The sequence below is a fragment of the Streptopelia decaocto genome (genome assembly GCF_964273445.1).
Source record: "Streptopelia decaocto genome assembly, chromosome: 4".
Taxonomy (NCBI): domain Eukaryota; kingdom Metazoa; phylum Chordata; class Aves; order Columbiformes; family Columbidae; genus Streptopelia; species Streptopelia decaocto.
In genome coordinates, this window is record NC_138658.1 from 9,256,959 (window position 1) to 9,277,725 (window position 20,767).

Genomic DNA, 20,767 nt, shown 5'->3' on the forward strand with positions numbered 1-20,767 from the left:
TGAGTATTGCTACACACTGTACTACTTTGGGCTGCAGCCTCTTTGTCTAACGTAATAAAGCTTTTGCCAGTATGTATAATAAACACGAGCAACATTCCCACCTACACTGGCCCTGTATAATCTTGGCTCCTACACATCCTTTAGCAGATCTAATGAGAAAGTATTAATTCTGAGGAACATGGGATGTAGTGAAGGGGTCACCTCTGAATTCAGTCACCTCTGTCACAGGCACCTGTGTTAGGCAGTCATTTTCTTTGTTTAAATATGCTCAAGCTAGTTTTGATTTGAAATCACTGCATGTTTTAATCCTGGGTCATATGTAGCATATAGCACAACAGCTTTTTCTTTTCTTATAGCTATTTCACTGGCTTGTTACTACACAATGCTTTTTGCTGTAAATAGCAATAATCTTTATTTCTAAGTTTGGACCCATGTCTGTACTGTATGTGACATTACGATAAGAACAACTCTGGCCAGAGTTCCAGCTCAGTGCTGGTGAAAGTGGTGCCAACTTCTCAGTCTCCTTCATGACATCCTGTGATTAATTGGCCAAAATACTCAAAGTGCCTTAAATTATTCGGATGCATAGAATGTACTTAAAAGAATATTTTTATTTTTCTGATTTTTTTAACCATCATCACCAACGTAGAGAGATAGACCCCTGAGATTAAAATAATGAAACACTAGATTTTATTAGCCACATCTTCACAGAGAGTATTTAACTTCCTAGTGATCGTTTGTCTTTTAAAACTTGTCTTCCTCTTCACACTTCACAGGTCCTGTGTTTCAGTTTCTCATTGCATTTTTTTTAGAGGTTAGTTTATTGTAAGGTCAGTAATGTTTTGGTTGTATTGTTGGTTTTGTTTTGGTTTGGGTTTTTTTTGTGGACAAGAAGATGCTTTTGATTATGAGAGAGAGGTGTTGTTTAGTTAAGGTTGCAGTTTTAGCATTGTGGGCTTTTTAGTTCAGCTGTTTACTAAAAATTCTATACAACCAAATGTGCATAGTAGGGTGAATTAAATCTGATATGCTTATATGTGTTTGAATGGGAAAACCTCTGTGAGGAAAATACTTTTTTTGAAATTGACATAAGAAAATTGGCATGTTGTTCCTCTAGGAATTTAGATACTGAAATTTCTTTAAGATCTGAGATTCAATCTGTCTTCCTTCATGTCTTCTAGTAAATTAATGGGAGGAAGACATATATGTTTATAAACAAAGGAAGTGGCTTTGAAAGTAAAGCACTATTGTATTTCTTTTCTCTCTGAAGATTAATGTTATTTCATTAGAGGCTGGGAAAATATGTTTCCATTATAGCTGTTATCATCCCATTTAACTCATTTACCAGTGTTATATTAGTAAGCCTGTGCCATTGCAAGTGCAAGATTTAGCTCATGTTCTGGCATGCACATCAGAACTGCAGGCTGAGACTCCACCGTGGTAGTTTAATTGAAAAAAAAAGGAGGCAAAAAAAGCATAAGCCTTCACCTTCTTGCAGTCATTGCTGCATTTTAGGTTTGCAGTTCACAGTATCACCATTGTGCTGTTTTGATGCCCTTTGGAGATCAGCAGCACTTTCAGCTCAATGTAAAGAAAAATAAAAATCATAGAATCATTTTGGTTGGAAGAGACCATAACCATAACCTAACTCCAGCACTAAACCATGTCCCTAAGAGCCTTGTCTAAGTGCCTTTTAAACTCCTCCAGGGATGGTGACTCCACCACTGCCCTGGGCAGCCTGTTCCAATGCCTAACAAGCCTTTCCATGAAGAATTTTTTCCCGATCTCCAATCTAAACCTCCTCTGGTGCAACTTGAGGCCATTTCCTCTCATCCTAGCACTTGCTACTTGGGAGAAGAGACCAACCCCTCCATGGTCCAGCCTCCCGTCAGGTAGTTGTAGACAGGGTACAAAAGATAAAATGTGAGTAACGGAGAAACTACCTGGTAAGCTCAAGAGAGAAACAGTTTCACAAGGAAAAAGAATTCCTTTTGAAGTCCCATCTTTTACATTTGACAAATGTGTTGGGTAATGGTAACACCTCATCTGTGCCGGTTTTAGAGTTACACCCAATTAAGGAACAGACGGTTTCAGAAATCAGAGATTAACCAAAGCAATTGGGACAAAATTTAGTGATTGTCCCAAGGGTATGAGCATAAATTTATACTCTAGAAGATACGGCATTATAAAAGAAATATGTTTACATATCTGTCATTTCCCCCCTGCTTCTTTTAAATACTGAATAACATCAAGAAGCCACAAAATACTGAGTGTATATTATGTAACTTTTTTACTGCAGTGAGCTGAATTCTCAATTTGAAGCATTACCTGAATAGATTAACGTGTTGAAACACAGGTCAATTAAGAGCCTTTAATGAAGAAAAAGAGTTAACAAGCCATCATCGTTTTACTAATTATCGAAACTGCTGTTGAACAAACACTCACAACTCTGAAGTTTGTAAATGGCATTAACACTGTCAGATAACCCTGAAGACTCCCACATTGACAAATTCTGTCTTAATGCTGATTTTATGTGAAATAATAATACAGGATTCAATTTAGCAAGAAAGTTTTTATAACTACTAGTGATTTTGAGTTTCTTGATTTATATAATGCCTACAAGTTAATAGCAGGTTTTGCTTACATACTGATCAGGGCCAACCTCTTAAAAACCTATATCTAAATAAATTTTTTCTATAAAAAGCACCATGTCCCAGAGTGGATGCTTGAAGGATAAGTTTAAAAGGGTTGTTACTATTCAGATACACACTTTAATACACATACAAACCAAAAATGTTAAGGTATAAAATTACTATTTGGCTGTTTGGCATCAGTTTTGAATTCTGGTTTTGCTGTCATTCAATTAATAAACTGTATTTAATAGATGAGAATTGTTAGTAGGTCTTGTTGCTAGACTCTGTTCTCCCACAGTGATATTTGTGATTATGGACAGGCTGGGGTCATTCACCTCATTTGGAGGGGGAGGGCCGAGGCGCCATCCTGCAGGAATAATTTTACTATAGACGTTACTTCAAGCAAGTATTTGGATGGTTTGGATAATGTTATTATATTAGACTTGTCCTTTAGCTCTTGAAAACTGAAGCTTCCTACTCCCTCAGTCTTTCCTTGTGCATGAAGCTGCTTTCACCAGCAAATTTGAATCACTGGAGAAATTCCTGTGAGTTTGGTACAGCATATGACTTCAACACTGCACATCGTGATTTATTTTGGCACATCTCTATAAAATGCGTTTCAGAAACAAGCACATGTTGTGCACGATAAGGGATGTGGGATGCTATGAGAAGGGAAAGGCAACTGGAGTGAGAACAGAGGACAGAAGGGGAGGTTTATGACTATTTGTATAAAATACTAGTTTCCATATATGATTTAATTACTGAGGCTCCCTGAGCTATATTTTTCAAATTTGGGCAAAATTCTGGCATTACAATTAGAAAGTTAGAAGTTGAATCCACAGCCTTGCATTCATTTATTGTTAAATCAGGGATGTCTTTATTTTCTTATGCAACATCTGACAACTGGGTACTTATAAAGAACACTTTTGCATTCTGCTGTGAGTGTACTGAAGGTTATAGTGTTTTTTTCACCTCAGAAGTTTATTCATAGTGCTCTGAAAAATTCTCATTTCTGGCTGAAATTGTTTTTCATCAGTTGAAAGTTAATAAAGAAAAGTTAAAAGATAGGTGTTGTTTATAAGGTTCGATAACACCAAATATTCCTCACAAATCTATAATGTGTATTAGAATTGCATTGTAAACAGATTTTAAAAAGAAGTTAAAAAACAAAGTAGTTATCAAATACTTGTACTCTCATTGCATAAGTATTGGAAGTTGTTTGTTGTTTTTTGTTTGTTTCTTTGTTTTTATGGTGACTGTTGTCCTTCTATGATCAATGTTTGGCTTCTGTAGAACTGCAAGTAATAGTCCAGAATTGATTATGGCTGCCGTAAAAAAAGTTCTCTATGGAGCAGTCAAATGTGAATGTTAACTACTGTTAGTAGTGCATTTTTGATAGAACAGCTTGGATTTCTCAATTTAGTACATTAGAAAAAGCTTGTTAATTCAACAGACTGTCAGTTTGTCCCATGCCATAAAAAATCAGCAAAGTATTCTTCAACCGTTCTTATCTTATTCTAACAGGATATTAATGACATATTGATTAGATAGCACAGTCTTAGTGGCCACACGTAAACAAAGTGATCCTTCATGACCTGAATTATTTGTGGTATGCAGAGATGCCAGCTGAGACTTTGCAAATTAACGTGTCATCACTGGAGTTTCCCAGATTGCTAGCCTCTCGTGTTCTTCTGGTTGCTAGTAGCTCAAGGCATGCTCTTCTGCAGTCCTTTCTCTTCCTTACTGGTAGAGTGCTTGGTTTTGAGTCTGATCTGCACACATGCATATAACTCCTAAAAATCTCAGAGGTGTGTGCATGGGAAGAGAATATGTGATAGAAATCATATGGTGCAATGGACTCTGGCTTCATGTTTTATCTTCTTTCTTGTAAAGAAAGTATGTTCAAATGGCAGTTTGTTGACAGATTTTCTTCACCAGTCGAGAAACTAGTGAAGACCGATACGCTGGCTTCTGTGCCACTGAAATGCGTCGTGAAGTCATGTAAATCGACGTGTAAGGAAACAAAATATTTCATGAGATTACTGAATCGATTGGAAAAGCCCACAGATCATAAATCATGGCTTCTTAGCATGTTAAGATTACAGAAAACCATGAGTGCTGGCTCCCGAGACAATTTTGTCAAAATGGATTTGAATTCCTAATGTGCCAAAGTGAGCAAATTGCTGAGACAGTAGTACTGACAAAAATGCTTTTTAAAGACCTTGAAAGAATGAGGAAAAGGAGAGCCTACTGATGACCTACTGAAAAATTATAGTTTACAAACCAAACCAGGATAGAAAATACAGATATGAGTACTCCTAACTTCTAGGACTTCAAAACACAGTGCTGAATCTTTTGTATATTTCACAAAAGCTCGCACTGGTACCTGTAAGTGAATTTGTATATGAAGGAGCTGAATTGCTGCTTCATGTCTTTTATCAGTGTGCTCAAGTTTGATTTAAATGAGAACATCATCCAAGTCTGTGAGAAACCATTTTGAAACAGGAGAGGCCAGACTATGAAAAGATGGGTACAATTATATTCATCTGAGATCAGTACATGATACAGTGAGAAAGTTCATAGAAAAACCAAAGATCACGTGGGCTGTGATTTTCAAAGGCACTTAAATGGAGCATCAAGGTCTCATTGTGTTTCACTGGGGTTTTAGCAGTTTTGTTACTCTTTTATTCATGGCCAAGCACTGGGATTTCAGAGTGAAAACACACATAGCAGGAGATGCTCCTGGGATAAAAGTGCCTGTACAGGGACCTTTTCATTAATTCATAATAACTCTTCATGTATACAAGAAGTCCATATTCTGCATTGTGATTGATATTCAGGTATACATAATATGTCTTGAAGTGAGATAACCTGACACTAATTTAATTTTGAGAAAACAAAAGCATGAATCAAGGAAATGAGAATCTATTTTGTAAGTGCTGCTTGCATCTTCTTAGCCAGAAACAAATGGAGTTTATTAGTATGGTCTTAGCTACAATCTGAGCTTCCAGCATTAATTGGAACTTTAACATTTTTAGCCTTTCATGTTACTCTGTGTGAAAGAAAAACAGGCAATGATTGCTTCAACCCTAATAAAACAGAACTTATAGTTGTTAAGTTGTTGCATCATTCTCTCTTAACCTTTTAAAAGTACAGATGATTTCAGTTTTGGCATGCGAAATTACTGTAGTAGTAGTAAAGCATGAAAAAAATGGGGGAAATGAAGGAAAAATGTGCGTTCTATTGAGTGCAAAGTTGCTTTTCCCATTAATTTCAAGAGTGTCTGGATTTAGCCCTGATGTGCTCAAATATTTGTTCTTGGTTAATGTTTTTACCAAGTCAGTTGATTTTTCAAGGGTATTTAAACATGAAAATATAATTTTGCTTCTTTATGTGCACAAACACATCATAGGAGAGGTTGCAGTGCTCATAGCTGTCCTTCAATCTTAAAAGGTATCTCTTTCAAGTACCTATGGAAATGTGCTCCCATGTCAAGCCTCATCTGAGTGCCTGACTCAAGCCTGAGGCTATAGAAGGGTTCTGTCAGTCTGAATTCCTGTGCTACCTTTCTCTTCACCCTGCTGTGCGTTGAGAAAGACAGTCTGTTTTCTTAACAGTAAAAGATGTGGAAAATGTGCTGAAGTTTGCTGAAAGGAATTTAAAAGGAAATATTTTTGTCTTGGCATGTAGCGCAGTTGTAAGAAGAATCATTCTGATGGCATCCATCTGTTGCAGATTAAAATAGGCTGGTATCGAGGATTGTGAAGAGAGTTAGTACAGCGTGATAAGTAGGGTGACCAAAATAAATGCATCGAAATGGATTGGGTGACTGAAATAAATGGCTTTGTCAATCTGTATTAATAAGCTGAAAGTGTGAGGCTTCTAGGATATTCTCAGGATGTGAAAGAGTGATTTTCACCTGGTGTTTCTGGCAAGGAGGTGAAATTATGAGAATCATGCTCAATCAGAGGTGTTTCAGTGGAACACCAAGTACTAGTCCAATAGTGTGCACACCCTTCTGTGCCTTGCTAATATGTCCCCAGAAAACAGGCTTTTACAGTTATTTATCTGCTTTTTGAAACATGCTCCTTCTCTATTTATTTAAGTATGAAAATTGTTACTCTGTGTGTGTTCTCAAATGCTTATTCTGTTTAATCATTACTTCTTTTGCACATGGTATTTTTCTCCTGGTATCACCAGTTGCATTAGCAGCCAGTTTACCTGTGTGTAGGTTCACATGTGGGTGAACATCAAAGTGTATGCTGGTTTCAAATAGCCAGTGTAATTTCATGCTATAACCGTAAATAAAGGCAAGACTGGCACATTCCTTGCTCCCTTGCCTAACAGTACTTCCCACAACCTAGCTGAAAAAATGAAAACATGATAGATTTTTTTTAACCTATAAATGCTAATGGAGCTTTAAATGCAAATGTATGAATGCAGGCAGGTTAGGAGTGAGCATACTTACAGCATTATCCTGGATTTAGATACTCAGGCTTGAGTACTTCATCCGCTTTGTTCTATGGTTAGCTACACTGGCAATGCTACCCAGGTTTGTGGGAAGTTTTTTCCTTTAGCATGCCCCATTTCTGTGTCACAGCTGATTAAATATATCCACAGGACTTTTTTGCTCTTGTATATTGTTTTTTCTCCAGTGTGTACCTCTCTGTTAAGCCAGTGTGTGTGCACAAATATGCATTGTAGTCATGTAACTTTTAATGACAAGTACAAATCCAAAACCAATATATGTTTTGTTAAGTAGCATAGCCAACAACACAATGGATTATTATTTTGTAGAGTTTTGAGCATATATATAAAAAACCCAAAAAACTGTGGCTAGTAAGTTGACACTTTTATTTTTCTTGTTGCTAGTATCAGTGACTATGTTTTCTGTTTTTTTCATTGGTTCTTCATAAATTCTGAACTTAAGCAATCATTGCACTATTTTGTTTGCTCTGACAGGTCTGCAGTTCTTTAGTGCCAGTATTACCTTGTTTAAGTATGTATATGCTAATTAATGCAGATACAATGCAAAGTCAGTTCTCTTCATAATTTTATACTTCTACAGCATAAAGTGTAACCTTCCACTGGTGATGAAGTTGTGCCCTCTTTTAAGCAGGAGCTAACTAGAGATTGTTTTCTTCTTTTCACAGTCTGACAGCAATGCAAGCTTCCTACGAGCTGCCAGAGCTGGCAATCTGGACAAAGTAGTGGAATATCTGAAAAGTGGAATAGACATTAACACATGTAATCAGGTAAGATATCTAAAAGACAGAAGTTGCAAGAGTGAGTTGCAAGAAACTCCCCTCAAAATCTATTTTGTTCAGGCTAGCTTACTTCATAAGGTTTTGATTCATCTCGAGCTTTGTCTTCAGTCTTGTTCTTCCGTGGTATCTTTCTACAGTAAACTAACAATGTCCATAAAATCGTGGTGCTTTTAGAAAAGCATTGCATTCGCATTTTCAGGCTTCTCTTTCCTACCAGTTTCCCACAGGTATGGATACGTGAGTTAGTGAAGTACCTATAATCAACACGTAAGGTGTGCTGTGGTAGTCAAACACTAATGGATCCGCTATTGTGATGTTCCAGTTCTAACTGAACCACTGAGCATATGTATATAGAGTTGCATTCCTCAAAATACTCAAGTTCTGCAAAAAAGCTCTAGTTGTGGAAGTTATTCTATTATGTAGTATTCCTTGGATACAGGTAAATACTATGATAAAATATGCCTGGATAGCAAGTTGAAGGTTCTCAGTAATTCCAGTTGGTTTCTTTGTAGAAAGCTACAGTTGAGATGTTTGGAAGCATCTGTGTTCTGCAAAACCCACCACCTCCCTGGTCTGCTTGGCTTTGTATTGCTGTAACAGAATGAGATTGATTGTCCTGAGACACACTAAGAGAGATGTTTCTGCTCCTAATGTAAATTGTGTCCAGGAGCTGAGCTGCTAGTTGCCCTGGATGAACCCATTACAAATAAATAAAACATTTAGGAAATAAGACTGTATTTAGCTTTGGAATTAGTAAAGAAATGATATTATGACTCCATTAAGCTGTGACAGCTAATAAACTGCTCTCCAGGGCAGCCAGAAGAAAAAAGGCTGTTGAAACAGCATTTCTAGTTTGTTTTTATTCATTTTTTTAACAACTGAGGTAAAAGGTACACATTTTCCAAGTCCATCATCAGGCTGAAAGCTTGAGTTGTTTCCTGCTCTGATATCTATGAATGTGGGCTTTAGAAGCCATGGGCTTCTAAGGCAGCAAATAAATGCTACTAAGGCATGGGTTTTCTTTGGTAGCAAGAGCAATAAGCTCACATGAAATTTGAAATCTTAGTTTTTCTCAAAGAATTTTAAGAAAGTCGTTGGGCAGTATGCTCTGGAATAGTACCCTGCCAGCGGTGCTGGTGGCAAATTCCCCAGTCTTTGGAATTTGGGTTGAAATTACTGTGTCTCTGAACCCTCCTTGAAGAAACCAATATTTTGTTTTCTTCTTTGATATCGGGAGGCCACTTCTATGAAAATTGTTGGGGAATTGATTTAGAAACCTTTAAGGAAATTGGTTTGGAAGGGCAGAAAGAGTTCTAATGAGTTTTTCAAAGACAGTATTTATGCATCATCTTCTTGCTTTTATTTACTTGTGGTAGACCTTCAACTTCTTATAAGAAAGACCTTTCTACTGTTTTGATCAGTCTCTTTTGCATTTCTGGTGCATCTTTAACTTCAGTGGTTCAGTTCTAATGATGATTTTCTTGGTTATTTAATGTCCAAACCCCTTCCTGGCCTTCATAACATTTTAGAAGGGATTTTTTGCAACTCTGTAGTTAGTGCATGACCTCAGATATCTTCAGTGGGTTCAAAAACACTTCTTCATTTTGAAGTTCAAAGGAAGCAGGAGGAGGTTTTGCACTCCACGGTGCCAGCCTCCTCCCTTAGGAGTGGTTGCTGGCACTGTAGAGGTAATTGCTGCACTAAGATCAGATCCAATTCCAAATGTGGACTCATGTAATAGAAAGAGCAGTATACTCTCTGGACATTATAGAAATATTCTAAACTACTTAATCACACTGAAAGCAGTATGGTCAGCCAATTGTTTCTCCTTAGCCACCCCACACAAAGCACCTGATCCCCTGTGACCTGAGATGCGGAAGTCTGAGGTTTCCCTTGCTATTTTTGGGAGATCTCAGCCTGTAAGTAAACATTCAGTGGGTGGTATTTTCAGCTGACTAGCTAACTTGTGTCCAAGCAGATTAAAATCTTATAGCTCACTTGCATTTGGAATGCAATTCTGATTACCCTCAGTTGGTTAGAGAGAGTAGCCATGGTTTTTAACCTTGTTTCACAAAACTACAAACTTAGATATGTTTTTATCGCTACTTAGATATGTTTTTGTCTCTGGTTAATCTTCTCTATAAAATAAATTGTTTTACATATTGTTATAAAAGGGTACTTAAACTTTCTGCTTAAAATACTACCTTTCAGGAAAGTTATTACTGCTATAAAAATATACTGTTAAAGTTTCACCGTTTATATGACTATAAGGTGATAGAATATTTTAGCTTGGCTCTTTTTTAAGTCTGTCATATAAATCCAATTACTTTTTCTTCATAGCATAGAGAACTGCATTTGCAATGCTTATTTAAGTGGCTAGTACCATCAAATTTAACAGGACTGTAACTGTGACTTAAAATAAGTATGCAAGTAAGTGTCTGCATCAGCCCTGAAAAACAGCTTGACATTCTAGTGAAATCAATGGCATTTCTTTGAAGGGACACTTGAAAGCTCCAGATGTATGGTGTCCAACTTTCCCCTAACTTTTAGCCAGATTTGATCAAAATTACCATTAACTGGACAATAGCTACCAATTTTGAAAGTAAAATTGCTTAAAGGATGTTTTTAAATAGCCTTAAAATCAGTAAATCATTCAATAGACATGTCACAGAAGCTGTTTTGTGACTCATGCGTCATGAGATGGACTAAAATTTTAGCACGCCATCTAAATAGAAACTTCAAAGATTACTCACCTTCATAGACTAAAGCATCGGGTTCAACTTCTTGGCAGCACAGATTATTCTGTTTGACTCCCACAATGGACGAGCTGTAAAGAACAAGAGATCCTCGTGAAAAGGTGCAGGTTTTCAGGGAAAGTTTGGGAGCAGAGAAGACTGTGAAGGTGCTGCCCCTGACATACATTTGACTGTACTATCTGTCTTGGGCAAGGGTTCTGTGAAGAACAACTGTTAATGAAAGGTGTCATTACTGTGGCATCCTTGGTTACACTCCCATATCCCTGCATGTAATGATTGTAAGAATAAACTCCTGTGCTTTGTCTGTGTCTGGGAACATAAGGAGTGTATCCACGCTGTTAAATGACCTGCCTCCCAAGTTTCAGCCTTGAGTCCTCGTTCCCTAATCATCCATGCTGTATTAGTTGGCTCTTGGGCTCCTTCTGCATAAAGCAGCTGGGGTTTTCTCTGAGTTGAGACCTGGGAGCAGTTCAGGGGGTGCTCAGTCCAGGGGCCGCTCTCATGAAGCAGGGGAAGCCTTTGCTGGGGGAACTGCTGCTCCTCATAGTTCCCCAGTGTATCTGAGCAAACCTTGGTTCCATAAGCCTTGTCTCAGACTGTGAGCCATGTTGTGCACAGCTTACTTAAAAAAAAAACCCTAAACCAACAATAAAAACACCTCACAACCCAAGAAAACCCAAACCTCCCTATGGACTGCCCAGGCTGCTGCGGGGACACCGAGCGCAGGCATGTGAGCTGCGCTGTGTCGTGCTGCGGGGGGCTGGGGCACAGAGAGAATTCACAGCATGGGGGACAGGTTTTTTGAAGTTCCTTCATATTCTCAAGTCCTTACTTCTGTGAAAAAAAAGTATGTGTTCAATTTTAAAACTACATTTAAGTCCTAGTTAATTTAGTTTAAGTATGGAGCTAAGTACTACTCTGAAGAAGGCTGTTTTCCTGAACTGGAGCTTTGTGCTATCCAAATGTTATCTGTACCACCAAGAAAGCCTCCACAGAATTCCTTGCTTCTTTTCAGATACTTACATGCTGACATTCAGACTGGAGAAATGTCAAAACTAATTAAAAAGCCCACAATTGTGGACACTATTTATTTTGGAAGGAGTAGATGGAAGAATAAGAAATGAAGTAATCTAAAATATTTTGAGACATTACCTTCCCTGCTGAAGAAAAGCTGCAGATGATTATAGTAGGCATGTGTCAAATGGAGTTTAGGATACAAAAGGGAGAGTAGTTCTGGTGTCTGTGCCAAGGAATTTGATGATGAGCAGGATAAGAACTCGGGCATTCCATGTGCTGCTTAATGAAAATACACAGTAAGATTCTTGTCTTACTGTCTAGGAGAAAGTTTCCATTAAAAGACCTACTGTCAAGAAAAAACTTGCTGAGTTATATGGGACACAACCTGGTCAACTTCAAGTTCTCTGGTTAGGAGAGAGTAAATTTATACTCAAGTTCTTATATTGAAATAGATCCAGCAAATGTTATGTGTCAGAATTATAGAATCACTTAGGTTGGAAAACACCTTTAAGATCGTTGAGTCCCACCAATATTAACAAAAAGGATCAGCCCCAGGACAGTACAGTTAATATGATAATTTCTTTGAAAGATGACATGTCTTTCTTGAAGTGTTCATAGTCTTTTGCTTGATGTGAGAGGAATAAGACTAGAGTTGCTGCAGATTTTTGTTGTGTTGGAAGTGCTTCCCTTCTGCAGCTGACTGGCAGAAGCACACAAACAGTATATTGCCAAGCAGGGCTTGTTATACATTGACACTCTATGGGTAAAATCAAAGCTGGACGAATGCAATGTCTCGGTTAATTTAGGAATTATTCTAAACTACATGAAGTGTTTTGAACTCTTGACAACCAGTACAAACCAGGAAATGCTAAAATAACCCCTTCGCATCTATGAATAAAATTAATGTCTAATTTAGAGTGTCTCAGCCCTGTTAGCTGGGAAAAACTTCTGTCTGTGCACTGGATAATCCGTTTTCCTGAAGACCCTGATGACTCTGTGGGGCTTCCCAAGTACAAAAAATGAACTGAGATGAGCATCCTACATCATCAGGACTAGCAAGCCCAATTTCTTATCCTGCACCATCCACTGAGCACATTCAAGTGCTTTAGCTTCTTGCAAACTCTGACTCTGGTACCATATAAAATTGCTGAAAAAGCTTTTTGATATCTGAGACCCTTAGCTTCTGTTGGTTAAGCATTACTGGTGTATTGTAAATTCTATTAGGAGTGGGAGCAGATTCTTCTTCTAGAGTTTGGATTCTTCTTCTAGAGGTTGGGGAACATGCAATGAGACACAACAGCTGCTACTGCAGCCTCAGAGTTGTTCCTCCTCCTCCAGGGGTTTGAATGGGGTGTCTACATGGTTGTTCCTGTTAAGGAGAGGAGCAAACACACTGTGCAAAATATAGGGGGTATATTTTATTTTAGGAGTGAGATAACTGAATACTCTTTCAAAAATGAAGCCTTGTATATGCAGGGAAGGTTTTTTTTTTTCTCAGTATAATGCTATTTTTAGACTAGTTCCCAACTAGGAAAACAGTGTATAATGCTGAGAATAAGCTTTCCTGAACAGAAATAACACAAGAAGATGCTTTCTTCAGCTTTAGCATTTATTTTTCAGATCCTAAGTTTTCATAGAGATCTGGTTTTGTAGATAATGAAAGTATTTCCCCAATTTAACTGTTTTAAAAATCTGATGTATCTTGATGGTTCTGGATATACTGAATACAGGGATTAGTTCCATTTATTAATATGGTTATATAGTTAATAATTAGTTATTACTTAATTGTGCTGCTTTGAATGCTACCTCCAGTTCATATCCTTTAATCTGAATTCAAGCAATGTAATCTATTCTGATAATAATAAATAATTTATATTTATTTCTGGAGAGAGTTAGAAATGTCAATGGACAAATTTCCCGTTTTAAAAGCAGTACCTTTAAAAAAATCACTTGTATTTTATAGGATGAAAAACTGATAGCCGTTGGAAATCTCTGATTCCTTTAAAGCTGTTTTCCTTATGTTACAGATGTAGTTATTTTAGGACATGGTTGCTATTTCTAGTTTATGTAGCAAGAGAAAACAACTTGCTTCTGAATCAATATTTAAAATGTTGACTAGCAAAATGAACTTTAATTTTACAGTAAGCATTTATGCAGCCCATAGTTGTAGCAGAAGTTAGACTCCAAAATCTGACAAATCTAAGGGTTCATCAACTGTATGCTGTGTTTTGAAACAGAATTGGTAATACAAAAGGCAACACACAGTAATGTTTTCCCCATATTGTCTTCAGAGGTTTGTCAGTTTTCATGGTGATAAAAGTTACTTTCTTGGAACGAAAAATTTATGATGGATTTTGGCATTTATTTTGATGAAGTCTTCTGTACTCACAAGGAATGTATGTGAAGTCAGATACCTTGAACAGAACAAGTTTCAACTATCAGGTAGTTTTCGGGGGCTGCCAGCTCAAAGGCTTTTTAAAACTTAGGTCTGTTTGGCTTTTGCTCTCATTTTGTTGGCTTCGTTATAATTTGAGTAGTGTCTTGATTGCTTCAGTTACAGTGAGACAAAGCACCAGCTATTAATTACTCCCTTATTTAGTCCAAATAGAAAGCGGCGAACGCTCCCTGTAGTGCTAACTATAGCCTGAAGTAGCACTGTAGTCATAATGAGGTCGACAGTATCACACATTGATGTCACTCAGTAGGTTAATTCATTTTCATGAATTCATCTTCTGTAAAGCAACATAAAGGGAGAATTTTCATAGTCTGAAATTATTTTTCCTTTTTCAACCATCCACTTTATTTCTTTGTGATATTTTTGGGAAAAACTTTAACTTTCAGACTTGAGAATGCCATGCCCAGCTCTCTAATGTGCCCTTTCCCAAATCCTTCTTGAAATGATGTTGGCCATGTGCACTTTTAACTTCCCCATGAGATTTATTCAGAGAAGAGAATTTGCAGCAACCTTAGACTGACATCTATTAGAGATATGGAGAAAAGTGTGTGACATTAACAAAGACTATGACATTGATTTTTAGTCTCAGCTTCTGCTGTTGAGCGCAGATGCCTTCTTAACTCTGTCAAAGCACATAAAGGAATTAGTATGATCATGCAGAATTACTCACAATAGCTTTGTAATTTTCTTTGTTTCCGTAATTTATGCTTTGCTTTTGGCCCATTAGTCTATATAGGCCTGTGAACACAGCATCAGTGGAAAGAACTTTGTAAAAGTACATTGCATTTGATGCTTCAAGAGAATGTCAATACATTACCAAAAAAAAAGAAATAAATTTTTTACTTGTTTTATTTTTGTTGACTGTCATGATGTTTTTTCTGACAGTTTCTTAAATGCCTTTCTAACCTTGTATAGCAAAGGCAAGAGTAATTAGAAACTCGAATGTTTGCAAACCTTCCTGGAAAGTGTTGTGACTCAACTTCCATCAGAGTCAATGGGAGTTATAAGGTGTCAACCTCTTAGCGTAAAGGAGAGGGTTAATTTTGTTAATATGCAATCTTGCATCCTAATATTCTTAAAGATCTTAAGTACTTAGTATCTTCAAACTGAAATAAACTTCAGGAAAGTAAGAATTATTATATTAACAAGGGTTGTTTTCTTTAGCGCAAAGACCATTACATACTGAAGTAACACAAGCCAATGTTCACTTTTTTCTCAATTCCTTCAAACACTTTCTTTCCCCCATCAATACATTTTCTGTTGGGCTTATACTTCTCACTAACTTTCACCAGCAGAAGGTGAGTAAAGCTTTCCAGGACTACCAGGTTACTGTCTGTATGTGTCACAGCTGAGCTTAGATGGGAGTGTCAGTGAAGCTGTAGTAATGTTAGACAACTGCTGGGGCTGTATTTGGTCTTTTTAAGCTGACCTAAGGCAATACCACTATAGATGAAACCTTGCCCTAGTGTTGTGATCATGCTTCCATGCCATGCTCTCCCTAGCACCGGCCAGAAGCATGTGTGCTGCCTCATACGGAACGACTGAGGGACCTGATCTGCAAAAAGGTGGCTGGAGATAGAAATGAGCAGAGGAGAGGACAGGAGAAGCAGAGGCACTTCTGGTAGCTGTGCTGACTTCACTGATTTAAGATGTTCTTTGAACTATGGATTGATCTGCTGCTCTGCCAAGAAGCCTCCTTTCTGTGGGGTTGGTTTGCTTTGGCGTAACAGGGCTCGGCAGGAATAGTATGAGCCATTATTGCTGTTGGATGTAACAGTGATCTGGGTGATGTGCCAGAAGGAGTAAATAGCACAACAGGATTAACACCACACTGGGTAGCAGCTGAAGAACTTCCATTCCATGTAAGGACCCTTCCATAAGACAAGTGGGTTCAAAGGCAGAAGTACCATGGCCTTCCTTGGGTGATTTTCAGACAATAGTAGTGAGACAGTCCTGCGGAAAAAAACATGGCAGATATTCAGTTAGCTTAGAAAATACTGGTGATTTCTAGGACTTTACAAGAAATCTGTGGGCTTTTCTGATGTGGTGAAAATGTGTAGGGTGACACTATAATAAGCGCTGTGAGCAGTAGTGGTGTGTGTGTGCATTGGTAACACTCTACGGGGTATGAACTGCTGATGCCTCTAGCTCAGTGGTAAAAGAGAAAAAGAACTGAGGGAATCACACTCTGCAGGAAAGCACTTGAAGAGCCAAGCTTGCAAAGCTTAGTATTGTGTTCTTTTATGAGACTTAGAATTACAAATAAGCCTCTAAAAGAAAGGTAGCTATGGTATACATATGCTTTGCGGGGAGTAGCAAGTCCCTATGCGGTACAGTTTTGCTTAGCAGACAACTAATTTCATCTCCCCCCACACACAACTTTTTGGTAGGCATGGCAGTGAAAAAGGGAAGTGTTAGAAACCTTTGTTGTTCTAAAATACAAGAATCCAGTTGACAAGAACGGAGGAGTTGCATTGATTAAATCTGAGCTTCCATAATCATAAGTAGCAGGGATCAGCAATGTGGGCTGGGAAATAATTACAGCATTGGTTCTGATTATGGAGGAACAAAGCTTGCTTTAAGGCTTCAGTCATGCTGGCCCTCAGCATTTAAAGTGTAGTGCTTGCTTTCTACTATTGCTTGCCCTGAACTACTTTATTTAAGCAATGACAGAATTTAAATATCTAAAGTAGGAACTGTATTTAGGCTATAGTTTCTTTCTGTACCCTTTTTACTGGACCTCACTGTATTAATTTTGCTTATGTTTTAATTGTTAATAAATAAAAAGATCATATGTTGCAAAGAAACATAATCTATGCAGCAATATTAGCTTTCAGCTGCTTAATGTGGTATCATTAGATATGTGTCTTAGGGTTACGAATACAGACATTTTAAGAGATTGTTACTGATTAAGAAGTGGGATGAGCCTTGCTTTCTCCATACTTTGGCACTCAGTAAACTAAAAAGCTTGCCATCAACTTTTTGCATTCCAAGGCATGTGTGTGCAAATAATTTGTGTAGGCCATGTAATATTGCTGTTTGTGGAGTTCAGTCTGCTCATCGAGAGTGAAAAAGGTTAATAACATATCATAGCAATACATCAGCTATGTACAAGCGCAAGAAATCAAAGTTACTGTTCATACTTTCTATGAAAGTGTTGATGACTGAATCTGTGAGATTAGATATGAGAACAGGTCTTTGTTCTTAAACAACAAGAAGACCGCTGTGTGTTTCCTCACAAAATACCATTTCAAAGCTTTAAACCACTGTAGGTAGTAATTATGGTTATTTAATACTCAGTTGAGCTTCAAAAACAAGAAAGATTAGAATTTTCTGAAATGTTTTCAGCCTGCAAAAACTTCACTGAGATGTACAGTGTTCCTCATCTTGATGATTGTGGTCAACCTCAACACATAATTTTGGCTAAAGATATATCCCTGTTCCAGGGCATGGCACTACTGCCACCCCTGGACTCTGCAGCTCAGCAGTAAGAGTGTTCCTCTGGAACAAAGATGATCTGGTTGCTGCTGCTTTACCCACGTAATGGGATTTGAAACCACACTTCTCATTAACGTTTCCTAACTACCAGGCTGCACAAGGATATTCTTCTTGTGGCAGCGTGTGAATGTATCTTTCCTTCAGTTCCTTTGCTTTTTTCATAGTTGCACTTCTGAATTTGACCACAAAATCTGCCTGTGCTGCTCATGTGAATGTAGAATTAGATGGAGTTACTCAGAAATGTATTTGGATTGCTGTGTCTGCAGCCATTGGACCCACTCCCATTAAATGCCTCCTGTGAAGTGCTAAGTGCTTTAAAATCCTACTAGGACTTACAGGCTTGAACTCCCTCTGTGGATGGACAAAGAAAAGACCAGAAAGCTGCTTGTTTATTTTGTAATCTAAATAACTGCTTAGAGGCAAATAAAGTCATAGGAATTACACAGTGCTAAACTTGCTGCAAGTTACTCAGATACCTGAGTATTGCTTATGATGCCTGCAATATGGAAAACAGCAGAATGCTTCAGGGCAATAGCAGTATCTGTTGCTGTCACCTGCCTGATGTACTGTGAAAGATACCATAGGATTCTGAAATATAGGTTGGCAATTCAGTTAAAATAGACTGTCATGTTATATTTTTCCCTTGGGTAGAACAGGGATACTAGGAAGAGGAAGATCCAGTTTCCATGGCCAGAATTAATGAGACAAAGTATTCTATTCCCATTTAATATGAAAGGGATTTAGATGTTCACCTTCTTAGGCTGCCTTTTTTGAAACTCCTAGCACTTCATTAAATTGCTTTTCCTTTTTGAATGAGGTTACAAAACCTTGAAGTTTAGCGAAGACTTGCTTGTCAGAAACCAGCAGATGTATTAAGTCAAGGATCAATGTAATTTGCAAACCATGTATAACCATATCTATATCTATAATCGTGTATGGTCTAGTTGTGTTTTTGGTCTTCTGTCTGATACCAGTTATCCCAGTGGAAGGGAGGAGAGCCCAGGGTTCAGGAAAGCTATATCAGCCTGGAATAATCCTGATTCAATAAACATATCCTGTGTAAATTTAGCTAACTCCTGTGATTTCTCTGTGATGATAATACCTCAGTGGGGCTAGATAAGGTTACAGTAAATAGAAGGCAGATATGCACTCAAATTTTGAAATAATGGGTTCCATGGAAATACCCAAAGTAGTAGTCTAGGGAAATGCGAAGCTATCAGAAAGGAAGGAATATTTTATGGTTACTTGCTAGCTGCAAAATACGGTTTGTTTGGATGTCTTTGTTGCTATGAGAAAAATGTTATTGGAGAAGTTTGTCACACAGTGCCTTGGCTTAACTAGCCAAGTCCAAAATATCTGACTTATGTAGACAGCCAGCTAAGAGATGTAATAGTATTCCAGCTAATAATCTTCTTCTTATAGCAGAGTAAGGTAGGAATGTGTATCTTCAGAACTGATATTTGTAATTGATATGGCCCTTGTGCTTACAGAATGGACTCAATGCTCTGCACCTGGCGGCTAAAGAAGGCCATGTGGGACTTGTACAAGAATTATTGGAAAGAGGGTCAGCTGTGGATTCTGCCACTAAGGTAATTCATGCATGCCTGTAAGTTTATTCACAAAAGGAAAAATCAAATACATGGGAGAAATTTAGAGAAAAAAACTAAAGTACAAAATAAGATAATATAACTACTTCACTGATACTGGAAATGTTTTCAGTTTTTCATTATTTCCAATGACAAGTCTCCATTACAGGGAGAGTGAATATAGTAGGTTTATAAAAAAATCTCTGAAAATTGGTAATTGCCTGTATCATATCCAGAGCCTTTTCACTCAAGGACACAATGGAAGAAAACACCTGTGTCATAATTTGTTTTGCCTTCAGCCTTTTCACAGACAAGCACCTGCATAAGTCAAAAACATTGAATCAATGTGTTATTTGTCTATGGATGGTACATTCCTTGTCGTCGGCCAGATTTGTTGCTTTGAACAACGGAATGTTTGACTCCTAGTGCCTAGGTTGGCTGACTGTGCTTAGCCTTGGATTCAGTTATGACCACTGTGTTCCTGCAGCTCATTTTTTATCTTTTATTATGATTTCTGATGGACATGTTCTCCACCAAGGTTCAAAACTTGATCCTCAGCTCAGAGAGCTTCTTGCTGAACTTGTGATTTCCATCATTGGTGGAAAGATGTTCCCTCTTTCAAAAATATCTCTAAGTCACCCCTCAGTGAAGCTGTTAGTAGAACCACCAGGTTCTAGATAGGATTTGGGGTTTTGTTCTGGATTTATGAACCTTGATTGTTTAATAGAGCCATTTAAATATCACTGCCAGGAAGAGTGATTGGCCTGGAAAAAATACAAAGCTCTTACAAAAGCAGTGGCCTACTGCACTGCTGCTGTTTTGTGAGAGATGATTTTTGTTGTGCAGTGCATCTCTTAAAGTTAATGCCTTTCAAAAATGCACATTTTAATTTTATGCCAGTGAGAGAAGAGGAAAAACATTTATCTTCTGTGTTTAGAAGGTTGATTTCTGTTACTTAACTGTCAGATCTTCCTTTTGGGTCTTGTACTGGGAAATCTCATTTTACGTGTGGTTCACAGATTGGATTTCAGGAGTCCTAGATTTCAGCTGCCTTCTACAGGGCATGATCTCTGGACCTGAATGCAAAAGACCTGTTGGTCCATACTAAACTTTACCTAGAACTTTGTCACATGCCCCAATCAGATTCCGTAATTTAACTCAAAAGTTATGTTACGCTGTTAGGGTTACACAACCACTCACATCTTTGTGGCTGCAGCTACCAATTGTATCCCCTGTGATGTTTTTGGGACATCATGGAACTGTAAGATAAAATTGTACTCAAAAAAAATGAAGGTTATAAAGAATTGCTGGTTGAAATTATTCCTAATGAAGTGTAATGTCTTTCGTTTTTTCCTCCATGCAACAGAAAGGGAACACAGCCCTGCACATCGCATCCTTAGCAGGACAAGCTGAAGTTGTCAAAGTTCTCATTAAGGAAGGAGCCAATATTAATGCACAATCTCAGGTATGATGCTGTTTTCCCTTCTCTCTTCTAAAAGTGAGTTCAATAAATTTGTAAGATAGATCTGAGATGTTAGGCAGTGATTCCAAACAT

General features: G+C 37.8%; 1 protein-coding gene across 45 annotated transcripts in view; it reads left to right on the top strand.

The window, feature by feature from the left end:
* The window catches only part of ANK2 (ankyrin 2), a gene marked incomplete at its 5' end in the record, with an annotated part of 366,277 nt that overhangs the window by 206,927 nt on the left and 138,583 nt on the right, over positions 1 to 20,767 (top strand). For all 45 annotated transcript variants that reach the window (XM_082051544.1, XM_082051555.1, XM_082051526.1 and 42 more), the window contains 3 exons: positions 7,787 to 7,888; positions 19,117 to 19,215; positions 20,579 to 20,677. In XM_082051544.1, the coding sequence (XP_081907670.1) occupies positions 7,787 to 7,888; positions 19,117 to 19,215; positions 20,579 to 20,677 (300 nt within the window). The remainder of the gene's footprint in view (positions 1 to 7,786; positions 7,889 to 19,116; positions 19,216 to 20,578; positions 20,678 to 20,767) is intronic.